The sequence below is a fragment of the Branchiostoma belcheri genome, unplaced genomic scaffold (assembly GCF_001625305.1).
Source record: "Branchiostoma belcheri isolate BF01 breed outbred unplaced genomic scaffold, Haploidv18h27 scaffold379, whole genome shotgun sequence".
Classification (NCBI taxonomy): Eukaryota; Metazoa; Chordata; class Leptocardii; order Amphioxiformes; family Branchiostomatidae; genus Branchiostoma; species Branchiostoma belcheri.
In genome coordinates, this window is record NW_017803997.1 from 71,659 (window position 1) to 85,674 (window position 14,016).

Below are 14,016 nucleotides of genomic sequence, written 5' to 3' on the forward strand. Positions count from 1 at the left end.
ACTGAAGGAAGTCAATTTGCTGGAATTCGTCTATAGCACTGCTGTAGTTAGCCTGGATGGCATCCAGGCTAGGCCATATTGTTTATACGGTGGCTGTTCTTGATTGCAGGGTAAGGTTTCGAGTAGACCTTGTCCGCCATCCTTTCACCCCGACGCGCTGTTTCGTACCCGCCGGTGGGCCGCTGTGTCATTCCCGCGGCGCCGGCCGTAATGGCTTACTGTCGCCCCGACTAGCCTCTATCAGGCACCGCGGATCGCTGGAAAAATAGTAGAAATTGGCCGAAATAAAGGGCGCTACCGAGCGGGGGAGTCAATGTACGCACGACGATCTGCAGGGGCCGCAGCGCAGGATCGTGAAAATGGCCTAATAGCATAATCATACTAGTAATAACACCTACATAAGACCTACACGAACCAGCGCCCACCCCAAAATTTCCAGTATGAAATAAAAATACCAAAATTTTATCGATCCTGTCAATAGTAGAAAAATTTGCACTGCTGACAGGAAAATCCTGTCAGCAGTGCAATATTTCTGCTACTGACAGGACGATCCTGTCAGCAGTGCAATATTTTCTGCTATTGACAGGACGATCCTGTCAGCAGTGCAATATTTTCTGCTATTGACAGGATCGTCCTGTCAGCAGTGCAATATTTTCTGCTATTGACAGGATCGTCCTGTCAGCAGTGCAAAATTTTCTGCTATTGACAGGACGATCCTGTCAATAGCCACAGGCAAAAAACAAATTCCGCTTCCTGTAACTATGACCAAAGCGTCACGACAGTGCCGCAAATAGGTTTGTACGGACCAAAGCTTATGAAGCATCCAGCAAGACTTCCATTAGGAATTCAGTGTGGTACATGCTGCAACATTTGAAGAAACTTGCTGACCGCTCCATCTATCTCCCCATAGCACAAGACGACAACTGCTGTTCCACCTGATTTATTGCTGTTTTGATGATGAATAAAAGACTTCTTGCTTGTTAAACTGTGTCACCTCATTCAATTTGTGTCCTAACTTTTGTCGTCTTTTAGTATATTTCTAATCTAGGCATCTTGTTTTTTAGGGACCTTCTTGTTTTTTTTTTCGCCCTCTCGCATTAGATTTAGGGTCTCCAAAGGACGTCATCCATAAAATTTACTTGGTGTGGCCTAATAAGGGATCACCGAAAAGTGGCCACGATAGCCAGACGGACCTTATTCTGTGGTGGTCACTAGTACAGGTTTCAAAAGGTCAGTAGGAGGGGGTTCTGTCCTACTGTTATTGGGACTGACATTTTAGAGCAGCGTCTCTTACTTTATAGGGAAACTTCCAGGATAAATCTAATAGGTCATTAACTCTGTATTTCACTTTCAGTCAGTCATTCAGCCAGTCAGTCAGTCAGTCAGTCAGTCACTCAGTCACTCGCTCGCTCACTCACTCACTCACTCACTCTCACTCACTCACTCACTCACTCACTCACTCACTCACTCACTCACTCACTCACTCACTCACTCACTCACTCACTCACTCACTAAGTCACTCAGTCCCGCAGCAGTAAGTCGGAGTGACAGTGTGTCTGTCCACAAAGCTATGTATTTGTAAGGCATAAATAAGGAACAACCCTGATTGGAATGTTGGGGTCCTGCCAACATACAAATGTGCCCTTGTAACATGACAGGGCCCACATGGGTAAGCAGCAATTACTGGTTTATTGTTCAGTACGCTACCGGCCAACATCGATCACGTGCTATTACTGTACTTTGTATCGAATTCAACTTGAAATAGTGTGTCATAATGTTAAGTTGCATTTCTATGAAAAATGCCTTACCGATAAGTCAGCAGAACGTACTGCACTTGCGCGAAACCGGTAATGTATTGTGTACAGCACTTTGGCAGAACGTCGCATAAAGGTCGTACTCGCGTATATAAGGTACATCTCGACTGTAGTATATAGTAGAGGGGATTCATGTCGGCTAGCTTGAGGAATGTATCATCTGCAACAGGAAAAATTGACAAAAAATCCAGCGACAAAGTGAAAAATAGGGGTTTCGTGGAGGTACAGTACGTCCTGCCGACTTGCTCTCGTGAGGTCAGTCTTCACCAAACGTGATGTATGACGTCATAACCAATATGAAATGAGGACTTCTGATTGGTCGACTGGCTATATGATAATGGCCCGATAGTCAAGGATCGGGGCTTCTTGTATGTGGATAGAAAGTACACAAAGTACACATAAAAAAGAAAAAAAAAACAGATGCACTAAAGAACGTACAAATCGAGAAAGTTCAAAACATAAGAGTTGAAAAAGGTTTATGCTGTGAAACACACTGTGACTAAAGCAATTTCAAATTTCAAACAACATCAAGGAGAATTATCTGCTAAGCTCCAATCGTTATGAAATCCTAGCAGAGGAGATCTCTTTGTTCCTGTTGTTATGAGTAAATTCAGCTATGACGCAAATCTAACAAAGTACGGTTATCAGGACAGCCTGTTATGACAAACAAAAAGGCTTTGTGCAGCAGATCTTTTGGTGGCTACAAATTAGAGTGTTAAATTGGCAACGCAGTATGAAAGTGGCCTGGCAGTATCCAAGACGCCATCTAATGGGGCAAATTGTAACTCGGGTGGCCAATTTAATCGTTCCCTAGTAACCCTCGGAATGAATCTGCTTGGAGAATAGTTCTGGATACGTTAAGAATTTTAACGGCACTGCCTTATGCGGTGATAAAATGTACTGCAGCCACTCAGCTCTGAAATCATAGGAAACAGCAAATGCCTGACACAAGGTTTCACTACTAAAAAATTACAATGATTGAAAATGAATTAATGGTAACAAATATCTGCGAAGCTGACCTGTGTGTTAACGAAAGGATACATTTAGTCAATTCAAGTCTTTATATCATTCAACTTTGACGGGGGGTGCTAATGTCTTCTCATCTTACAAATGGCTAGCTAACATGTCACTTTCCCACATGATAACTCGACCCTCTGTATCCAATTGGTTTTCCATCTGCAACGTGTCTTTACAGAACACGTGGACTGAACCCTCAAGTTCTGCAAGACCAACAAAAGCACTCAGATGAAAGTCGTCGTTTTTGTAGCTTCGACTTACATCTTGTAAGTGTTTCAGCAGGTGCTTGAGTAGGGTAGAGAAATTCATAGCATAGATTTGAATGGACATCATTCTCACTGCTGCTGTGGGATAAGTGTTAGAGAAACTCAAACTTGCTTCCCCTTTGTGTTTCAACATGTAGATTTTGTTTTCTGCCTGGAGAAGATGTAAGTTAGCGTGACATAGGGTGTAGGGGTCCCAGTCAACTAATATGACGGGTTTGCCGTCGTAGCCACCACAAGCCTCAGCGGGAAGCCACTTCTGTACAGCTGCACAGAAGTCGTCGTCTGTGCCCTGTAGAGGCACGACGTCCGGTAAGCAGGTTATGTCCAGTTGAGCCAGCTGTGCAGGGTCATGACGCCACCACAGGTTCGGTCCGCCCTTGTACTCCACGTACGGCTAAAAAAACATTAAACTAAAAGGTAACATTTGCAAAGCAATTACATAATGTTTACCTTATGTTGAATGTTTAGCTTACTTGACCTTTGCTCTGATTATTGTTACTCGAGCAAAGGAGGTAATTGTGCAACCTCCTTGCTATCCATATATGGTATATGATGAACAGTTGTAGTCCCTCCAACTCCGTCCTGCTACATGATGTAATCCCACACCACAAGGTGTCTGTTACATCACCAGTTACCATAGTGACAGGCGTCTGGTCCAGGTCATTCAATTAATTTTTTTTTTGAACAAGAGAAAGAAACTGAGCAAAAACAATATGTTTTCCGTCTGCAAGGGGTAAATATAATCAAAATCGTAAGGATGTTGTATTCTGGTTTTATGGAATTACAATGTAACGTCACAAAAAGTCACCCTGTAGGCCATTACATATCACTCACAATATTTGTCCCATGCTATATTTTCCAAACTGACTTACTTGTACCTCTGTAAGTACCTCTGTAAGTCTATATGTGTATATTATATATGCCGTGCCTTTTTCATATAATGGATTTGGTTTGGCCTATACTTGACAGGTTGAATATGTTCTCCAGAGTGTCCAGTCATGGGTCATGCAGCCCAAATAAAATATTATGCACTCATTGCTGTTCAGTTGAGCAAGTATCCAGACAAATTTCCACTCCCAACAGTTTCATGCTAATAGAACCCCATACAAACCGTATAAATAGAACATTTTAGTACCGACCAGTCAACCTTTGAAACCAGTTACCGCCACTTTCCAGTCCATTTACCTAAAAAAAGGCCATCCACCATATGTTGAAATTTTTTTAACTGTTAAGACAATATGATGTAGACCTACCATGCTGAAAACCTCCCGCATGCCGTATTTTGCCGCGTGCTTTAACGCGATGGGGTGGGTTGTCGTGACCCGTTTATACCTGGCTGTCGGGCGGTTCTGTCGGATCCACTCGTCTTGGTACTGGACTACCTTCCGGATGATGTCCCTGCTTCTCCAGGCCGGGGCAACTCTTCCTGACGTGCTGAAATAGGCCAGGCCTCCTTCCGTGATTGTTGCAATCACCAGTGCTATCTAAGGAAACATCAGAAATGGTAAATGCCCCGCCCCAAAGTATATATGATGAGATAATCAATGGCCAGGTGCGATAACCGCCGAATAAACCACGGCCACTGTATAATGGTAAGGTCCATAAATGGTCGGCTATATTCTAATAAACCGACCACTTCTTTCATTATTCACGACTTATGATGTTACGTCCAAATAACGGATGGGAAATGGAGGCTTCTCATTGATCGACGTCGCCCGGCTATTTGTTAATACACTTTGATATAATAATATTGTACTGTAATAAACATGCACACACACACGTACACATACACAGGGAGGGGGGTTACCTCGACAAATATTCCTCAAGGTAATTAAAACGTCTTAGTCCTTTTCCTGTACTTCGTGACGTTCTGAAGCGTGTACATTCGTTGTAACCATAAAGATCTGAACTTTCAGGGGAATGGAGGTATAAATGCAAAGGCAGAATAATACTAAATTGATGGCAGTTTTTAATAATAAAAACACTCACCACTTGTTTCCCCACCGTCGCAAGGAAAACCCAGGTGTTGGGATCATCAATGAAGGAGTGGAAGAACGCAGGCAGGTAGTCTGTGTCGCCGTAGATGTCGTAGGACATGCGTATTACAGCGTCGTAATCTTCGTGCGAAGCTAGACGAAAGGTCAGATTCTGATCCTGTTTTGCCATTTTCTAAAAGGGGGAGGGGGGCATACCGCACCGGTTGCACTACTACTTGTAGTTTTAATTTGTTTGTCCCGGTGAGACAGCCCTGCCCTGCTGGTGATTAACCTGTTAAAAAACTCTCTGATCTACGTGATCTACTCTCAGTCCAAACCCTAACAGTGGAGAGTGGCACAAGCTCTGGACAGCTCCCTTTTGACGAAATAAAATGCCGTAGAGCCTGTCACTATATGTTGCAGTCTCGTGATCAGTGAACTTTCATACAACCTTGGCGTCCTTGACCTAACGCAGAACAAAGGCTGAGTGATGTCACGTGGGTTTCAGGTCAGGGGTTAAATGTTGCTGTTTGAGTTGTAGAACACCTTTCGTCTGCACTGGAGCGCAAAGTTTACCGATGTCAGAATTGTTTTAAACATCAGCAAAGAACCGATTTAGATGTTCCTATTATATTAACATTGTTATATTTTCATTGCATGAATTCAACTCCGTTCATTACATGATAAGAATTAAACTGGTATCCAATTCAAAGAAATAAACTTGCAGGAATTTTTAACCGAACTTTATGACCAAAGCCCCTTAGACACGTATTTTTCCCTACGTGTGACGTCAGCTCTAGGTCAAAGTTCGTGAGAAGTCGGTATCACCCCCCGTCTCTGTTGAGAAAAGATTAGTATGGCTTCTTTTACTCTAAAAAGTCCCGCCCTATTATGATTATTTATAAGTATGTTTAAGTTTGAAATCGAAACATATGCACACATCCGTCTCGAAATCTAGAAAAAAATTGCCCTGAGAAAGAAATCTAGAAAAAAAATTGCCCTGAGAAAGAAATCTAGACAAAAAATTGCCCTGAGAAAGAAATCTAGACAAAAAATTTCCCTGAGAAAGCAGAAGCAATTCTGAGGTTAGCAGTTACGAATGCGCATGCTCAGTGGTAAAGGTGAATGGCTCCGAGACGTTAACAAAAGACGTTAGATCATGTTTATGCATATTTGATCATGTCCTGATTTTTTGTTTGTTTGCGTCTTAGCGGTGCACACCCCAGTTCTTGCGCGACCGGGGTCCGTGATAGTCCGTTGTAAAAAAAGTGACGGAAGGGTTTTGAGGGTCCAAGTTTGAGGTGACATTTCTCATAAACTGCCACGAAGTGTCATTAAACATTAACATGGCTGAAGAGTGTAAGAAATGGTGTTTTTGGGGTGAAAATTTCTTTTGGCTCCGAACCTTACTTCCGGGTATCCTTGCGCGCCAAGTGTAATCCGCCCGTTTGACCTAGATTTCGCTCTGCGCCTTCGTAGGGGTGCATTTGTAACCCCTCGCGCCGTGGACTGTTTAGAAAATTACAGTACTAGAATTTTCTTTATAATTTACTCGGGTGTAGTCAAGGCTTGGGTCTTTCTGCCAGCATCAGTCATTTCTGCCGGAAAATTTTTTTCTATGGGATTATCCTACGCGAAAATTCGCAATTTTGGGCATTAATTTTGGAGTGAAAAAAATGATTTTTCCGTTGATTTTACCAAACTTAAAAAGGTTGAAGAAACCAAACTCAGCTGGTCTTGTAGCTGAAGAGATATCCTTTCGTCCCATATACAGTTATTCTCATTCCGAATTATTCCACGCCAGACACGGTCGCTAGATTTGAGGGTGTGCAGCTTCCAATCGAGACGCCAAATAAACTGGGGTGTGTCCCCTTAGGGGCCGTTTTTGACCCGTTATGTATTACACGGCAATTGGCCTATATTAATTTTCAACCTCCATATACATTAATAAAATCTCTTTGTTTGCTTCAATATAACCTTCTCGGTATGCAAAATAAAATTAAAAAAAATTCAGACCGCTTTTGGGCCAAATTATTTAGATATTCCCGTAAAACGCTGAGATGTACATGTAGAACAAAATTTTTGAATTAAAGGTTGTCTAAATATATATGTCCGGCGAGGACTTCTTTTGTCAATGGAAACAGCGACGAAGAAAATTAAAAATGAAGCATAGATATTCAATCCATCGGCAATTTTTAACTTTTCGTTTAAATACAATTTTAACAAACACGAATAAATTCAATGAAAATGGACTCAATGAAACATCCATATGATATTGAAATTCACGGAAGTGACAAAATTAGAGGGATTATAACCGTGTTATATGCCAAAAAACAGTTACTCAAGCAACTGGATATGAGTTGCTTGAGTAACTGTTTTTTGGCATATCGTATTACCTGGATGTCTAACCTTCATCGACGTAACCGTGTTATACTTTTGCAATTGATTTATTCAATGATGTTGTAAATTAGCATAACTGGGAATTTTTGATTAAACAAGTTACACAAAATACTACGCTTATTTCGGGACCCTAATAATTCTCTCATTTACATAGCTTCCAAAACTAGCATGGTATTTTTTTCATTAAATATACAAGTTAGGATTCCATGTGTATAATTCATATATTTCAGCGCATGTTCCTCTTTTTATGCTACCATACGTCACATGTTGAAAATTCATATCATTGGACGTAGCTGTGGTTGGTTAAAAATGTAACTGTGAAAATTAGCTCCTGATTAGCACAACTCACATCCCATTATGCTAAGAGAGAATTCATAGGAAAGAAATAAAGATATTCCATGACAACCCCTCCTTTCGTAGTCTCAAAGTTTTTTTTAATCTGCTAGGTGTCCTAAATACCACTTCTTTACGATGTAAAGAACTTTTTCAAAACCATAGCATTAACAGAAATCGATATTTGAAGCGTGTCTACTGCAGTACCATAGCACGTTGCTAGGAGGTCGACTAGCGAATCTGTCCCTCATGTTGTGTGTTGTAGACACCTAACTTCATACAAAATGTCATACCTATTCCTCCACAACTGCTTGAGTTATGCATACACACATAGATTTACACGAACCCCTGTTCCGCGCCCACACAGAGACTCACACGCACACCAACCCCCAGACGTATTATCTTACAAGTACCCCCTCCCCAACACACACGCAAAGACCACCCAAAACATAACATCATTTGAAGGTTTTGTCTATATTGCTCATTCCTCGTCCTTTCTTTGTTCGTTTGGTTTTGTTTCGTTCTTTTTCGCTTCAAGTTCTTTTGCAACTTTGACTCTATTCAGATATATTCTTCGCTCGCGCTGATGTTTGAAAGTTGGCTGTCCATCGATCAGTTCTCTCATGTTTATTCTCTCGGTCACGAGTTTAAATTTGCCGTCCTTTGTTGTATTTTGCAACGGCTCCAAAAGCTGTATAACCTATAAAAGAAAAAAAAAATCAAAGATTTCAGACCTTTTTAAACAGCTCACTTCTGATGCGAATTACTCGCAAATTGTGTAGTATTGCATTTAACTTGTGGTCTGGGGAGTGGGGTGGAAAGTTGCCAAATAGAGAGATAACATGCCAAGGGCGTTGGTCCGCTAGCAGTACAGTTCTGGGGTGCGGCAAACTGCACTGTCTAGCGGACCAACTCCCTCGACATGTTATCTCTCTATTTGGCCAAGTTCTACTTTTTTACAGCCGCCTCTCAAAGCATGAAAGAGGACATTACTAATCTCCAAGCATATTCGGTGGGGCAAGGGGACTTAATGTTGGCCACCTGTTTCCATTTGCCCCTTGCCCCATCGATTCTGCATGGAAATTAGGACATTACTACTTCACTGCTTGGATGTCTTATCTTTCGTACAGATATGAATGGGAGGATCTGAGTAGCGTGATGTGCTAGCCAGGCCAGGTGGACAGGTCAGGTAGGTAGCCTGGGCTGGCAGGCACCCAGTTTTTTCCGTAAACCCGACATCCGAGCACAACAACTCGTCTCCGAGCATTCATGTTCACGTCACAAAAGATCGTAGGTGACTGTTCAAACCTAACATGGTATGGAAAAGTCTGTGGCATTTTGGTACAGGGCAGGGTAGTCGCTCCGTAAGTTGCTATCTTTTGGCCTCGGCTTCTGAATTAGTAACACCTAGCTTTAGTGCACAGTGACCAGTAACAACAAGCTTCAGTGCACAGTGAACCAGTACCACCTAGCTTCAGTGCACCTTGAACCAGTAACACATAGCTTCAGTGCACATTGAACCAGTAACACCTGCTTCAGTGCAAAGTAAACCAGTAACACATAGCTTCAGTGCACGGTGAACCGGTAACATATAGCTTCAGTGCAAAGTGACACCTAGCTTCAGTGCACAGTGAACCAGTAACACCTAGCCTCAGTGCACATTGAACCAGTAACACATAGCTTCAGTACACAGTGAACGGTAACATATAGCTTCAGTGCAAAGTGAACCAGTAACACCTAGCTTCAGTGCACATTGAACCGGTAACATATAGCTTCAGTGCAAAGTGAACCAGTAACACATAGCTTCAGTGCACAGTAAACCAGTAACACCAGTCCTATAGTTGCTTTAGTGCACAGTGAACCAGTAACATCCAACTTCAGTGCACAGTGAACCAGTAACATCTAGCTTCAGTGCACAGTGAACCAGTAACACCTAGCTTCAGTGCATAGTGGACCAGTGACACTTATCCTTAGTGCACAGTTAACCAGTAACACCCACAGTAGCTTCAGTGTACAGTGAACCAGTAACACCTAGCTTCAGGGCACAGTGAACCAATAGCACCTAGCTTCAGTGCACAGTGAACCAGTAACACCAAGCTTCAGTGTACAGTGAACCAGTCACAATTGCCCAGATGGTCATCAAAACGTCGACTCTTGTGTTTCTTGTGTGTGTTTTTCTGTTCTTAAGTGTGTATAAAGAACCTGAATACTTACTTTAGCGTTTAGTACTCGGCAAAACTCGGCGTCCACTTCAAACTGTGAATTCCACCTGGACGCTTCCACTGTAAGGTTGAATGAATTCCACTTCGACGTTTCCACTGTGAGTGTGAGGTTGGTTTCCCCGTCCTTCCATTCAGCACAGTACGTGTTGACGCGCTCGTTAACATCCTTAACCCTTGTCCTGCTGTGCGCAACATATGTTGCGCGGCACATACAGCACCATCTATATAGCACCCTGCATAGGTACAATTTGGGGGTATTTCTCGTGCAACGGATTACACCGCAGAGAAACGCAACGAATGCGGAAGTAACTATGCCACTGCAGGGCAAAAAATCTTGTTTTTTTTAATCTAATCAAGACATGAAAATATTGAAAAATATTGTGCCAGGAATGCCAGCAGGACAAGGGTTAAAATGCTGCACTTCCTCAAAGAAGCCTGGACCCTGTGTGTTTGATGAATAAAAGCATCATTTTTGTTCTCAAGCTAAGTTTATATGAATGCTATCTTTAGGTTTGTATTAATACATTAGGAATGTGCCATCTTGCTGTTTTATTTTTGCACAGTTAGTCATTCTGATACTGACTGACAGAGAGATAGATAAATAGAGAGAGAGAATAATTAGAAACAAATATACAAAAACATTTTAGTATTACAGGAAATGAATATCCGTTGTTTGTATCAACGCAACGCACGAAGTACTCTTACCTGTGCTGCTATCTTCCTCCACAAGGACTTGTTGAACGTGTCGTGCAGTAGATAGTCCACGGCTTTCCAGCGTCGTAGCATCGCAATCTCTTTGTCAGATGGGACGTATTCCTTGAAAGAGTAACTTCGGTTGTTCTTCGTGACGTAAAGTACGTCTTGCAGTTCCCAACACATCAGACGTTTGAGGAGAACGCAAGACTCGTCCAAGTGGTCCAGCAGCATAACGAGGGTGAAGTCGGCTTCTAGTTCATTGACGTATCTGCGAGTTCGCTCCTTGATAAGAAAATGAGTTGAAGATTAGGAAACAAACCTTGAGTTTGAAGCATTCAGTTGTTACCTCCGAATACGGAGGCTTTGTTGCCCATGAGAAAAGGAGATTTTTCTTTAGGTCGTACAAGTGTGTACAATGTACTTGTTCTTGTACTTGTACAATGTGTGCTCGTACAAGCTTGTGTGCCTGTGTTTCTGCGTGGCCCTTAGGTTAGGTTGAAATGGATATGGTTGGATTATGTAGTGTCACAGAGACTTGTTTTGAAATGTAGTTCTACTAAACACGTAACTCCCAATGTTCGATGTCTACTGTACATATTGATCACGGAGTGAGCTAGTCTCGCGAGAACACGAAACTAGGTCAAGACTTGTGTAGGTCAGCCAACATGAACTCAAAGCGGGTCATAGGCTTACTAACGGCCCCATCTTGGACATCATTAAGATCATAGACCAAGAATCATGTAAGGCTTATAGGAGGATCAAGGAAGCAGTCCACATCCGGTTGGAACGTGCCGGGATGAATGAAAAAACATGCAATTTTTATGTTTACTGAAGAAAAAAAATGTATTTTTGCTACGTTTTTTCTTCTTCTTCGTCTTTTCCATACAGTGACCTCTGACCTTGGCCAATAACCTGATTTGTTGACGTCTCTCACCACGGTAACTGGTGACGGGTTATGTGATGTTGCAATTTTATAGTAGAGGGATTTATATCCCTATATGGCCATATATGAATGTATTTGAGTAAGAATCAACAGAGCAGACCACATGCGAAGGTAAACATTATTCAGTTGGTTGCAAATGTTACCTTTCCAAATGTACCGGGATGAATCGCAACGAACTATTTACCCCTACTGGACAAGGAGGTGGGGAAGGCCAGAAGACCTACAGAAGTCTCGACCTAGTCTCGTGTTTAAGATTCAAAACAAGTCACCAGTACTAATTGATGAATTTGTACTCACTGTCAACCTTCCACTCATCATGCAACCGAAGCAATTAGGACAGATAGAGACAACTCAGCCACCCAAAAGAAAACTTAACGGATGTAAATGTACCTTATCTTCCACTCCATCGGTAGGGTAGCCCAAGTCAAAGGCCATGAAGTTCCGACTGGGGTCCCAGGTCACGTTACAGTGGGCAAAGTTAACCTCGGATCGATTCTTGTACCTCCACGGATTCTCCAAGAACGTCTTGAGCGGGTTTTCGGACTTGATCTTCAGAAGTTCTGGGAGGTAGTAATAGTTCATAGCAGACCTCAATTGCTCGCTTGGATCTCGAACGATAGCTGTGTTTGAAATATAAAATTGCACATAAATATAATGTATATAAACTAACATGACATTAGTAACAACATAATGACAACATAATGGTAAATACAATATAAAAATTATCAAATAGGAATTCTCTGTATCATTTCGTTCAATTAGGAATGTTGTGGAGGAAAAAAATATGTCTAAAGATGAATAGTTTTCCAGAGATATAGCCCTCACAGATGCAGACTGAAAGCCTGTACTTCAGAAGTGTTACTACATATCAAAACACATTCTCGCAGAGTTACAAAGAAGCAAACCATGGCAGATCCTTAGTTCAAAGTTAATAAGGTATATCCTGCTCCATTAGTGAAATAATGACAGTGATGTCTTGTTGAATACTTTTCTAATGTTTCAACTTGATATTTGCCAACAATTCTGTGCCCCGATCGGCGTTATCAAAAACATGCAATTTTATTTTTACCGAAGGAAAACATGTTGTTTTTGCTACGTTTCTTCTTTTTTTTTTCAAACAGTGACCTCTGGCCGTGGCCCAGTACCCGATTTGTTCACGTCTCTCACCACGGTAACTGGTGTCGGGTTACATAATGTTGCCATAGAGGGGCGATTTAAACTCTGACCATACATATGAATGTGTTTGAGTAAGAATCAGCAGAGCAGACCATATTCGAAGGTAACCATCTGCGTTTGGTTGCAAATGTTACCTTTCTGGTTGTTCTGGTATTTCTTGTCAGAACAATAGAAAAACCTCCTTACATATGTAGGCAGTGTCGGCTGGGAACTTGGACCGTAGCCAGGTTTTGTTGTACGTAAAGTGGTTCATCAGGGCGTGATGCTGTTCATCAGGGGTGTGGATGTATTCTTCTTCGGTAAGAGAGATGCCCCAAGAGAGGACAACACCCTGGATTGGCAGCATCATCGGTATCTTGCGGCTGATGGCGTATCTTTGAAAAATCGTACAGCTAGTTGAGGCCCCGACTTTGTGCGGTGCGATGAAGACGTATTTCTGCCGTGGCCGGCTGCAGGCTTGCAATGCCTCTTCTGTTTCCTCTCTGTGTTCTTGTTTGGTCTGAGCTGCAATACTAAAGAAGTTCGCTAGTCATTACATTGCTTTTATGTTTCCTGTGCATAAAAGCCTGTGTACTGTACAATCATGCAATAAGATGAAATGTTGTAAATATACACCAGGCATAGAATATTACGTAAGAATGATTAAGAATGTGACAAATTGTACCTAATTCAGGGGGATGCGCTTCTGCTCCCCCTGCTGTTGTACATTTGAAAATGATGAGTAATAAATAAAGTTGAGTAGTATTTTTTAATCTTACCGGTTGCTTTAAGTAACTGTTTTCTTGCATGTCTCACAGCCTTCGTTTACGAAATAATAACAATAACAATCGGATGTTGAAAAAGAAACGCAAAGAATCGTTTAGATCGGTCTCCGAGCTATACCTGTTCTTCATTTTATGAAGTTGCGACGGATGTGTACGAATTGGTGATAGAATGATTGTCACAATGAAGCCGAGCTCCATGAAGAGTAACATAATGGAAAGCGCGATGCCCCAGGATGTTGTCGCTTTTTTCAATATTGAGGGGAACATATTGGCGATCCTAGAACAAGAATGATATAATAAAATTTTATACTATAGATAAATTCAATTTCATCAGAAGGTAATAACCCTTGCTGTGTACAAATAGGTAAGTAAGAGAGAAAGAGAGAGAGGGGGTGAGAGGGAGAGGGGG

At 41.9% G+C, this 14,016-nt stretch overlaps 2 protein-coding genes across 3 annotated transcripts; both read right to left on the bottom strand.

Moving 5' to 3' along the window:
- Positions 1–1,153: 1,153 nt before the first annotated feature.
- LOC109476454 (histidine N-acetyltransferase-like) lies at positions 1,154–5,606 on the bottom strand. Of its 2 annotated transcripts, none has more exons than XM_019777386.1 (3): positions 5,087–5,606; positions 4,351–4,581; positions 1,154–3,491 (listed from the first exon to the last, which is right to left on the bottom strand). In XM_019777386.1, the coding sequence occupies exons 1-3, from the start codon at positions 5,261–5,263 to the stop codon at positions 2,919–2,921; spliced, it is 981 nt and encodes a 326-aa protein (XP_019632945.1). In that variant the 5' UTR covers positions 5,264–5,606; the 3' UTR covers positions 1,154–2,918. The 2 variants fall into 2 exon arrangements, with proteins under 2 accessions (XP_019632945.1, XP_019632946.1); XM_019777387.1 differs by having other exon boundaries at positions 4,351–4,531; positions 5,087–5,140.
- A 2,681-nt stretch (positions 5,607–8,287) lies between these two features.
- LOC109476453 (galactosylceramide sulfotransferase-like) lies at positions 8,288–13,129 on the bottom strand. The gene is made up of 6 exons (XM_019777385.1): positions 13,030–13,129; positions 12,058–12,287; positions 10,734–11,006; positions 10,448–10,470; positions 10,021–10,207; positions 8,288–8,506 (listed from the first exon to the last, which is right to left on the bottom strand). Exons 1-6 carry the CDS (start codon positions 13,094–13,096, stop codon positions 8,288–8,290), a joined length of 999 nt encoding a protein of 332 aa, XP_019632944.1. The 5' UTR covers positions 13,097–13,129.
- Between the last annotated feature and the right edge of the window lie 887 nt (positions 13,130–14,016).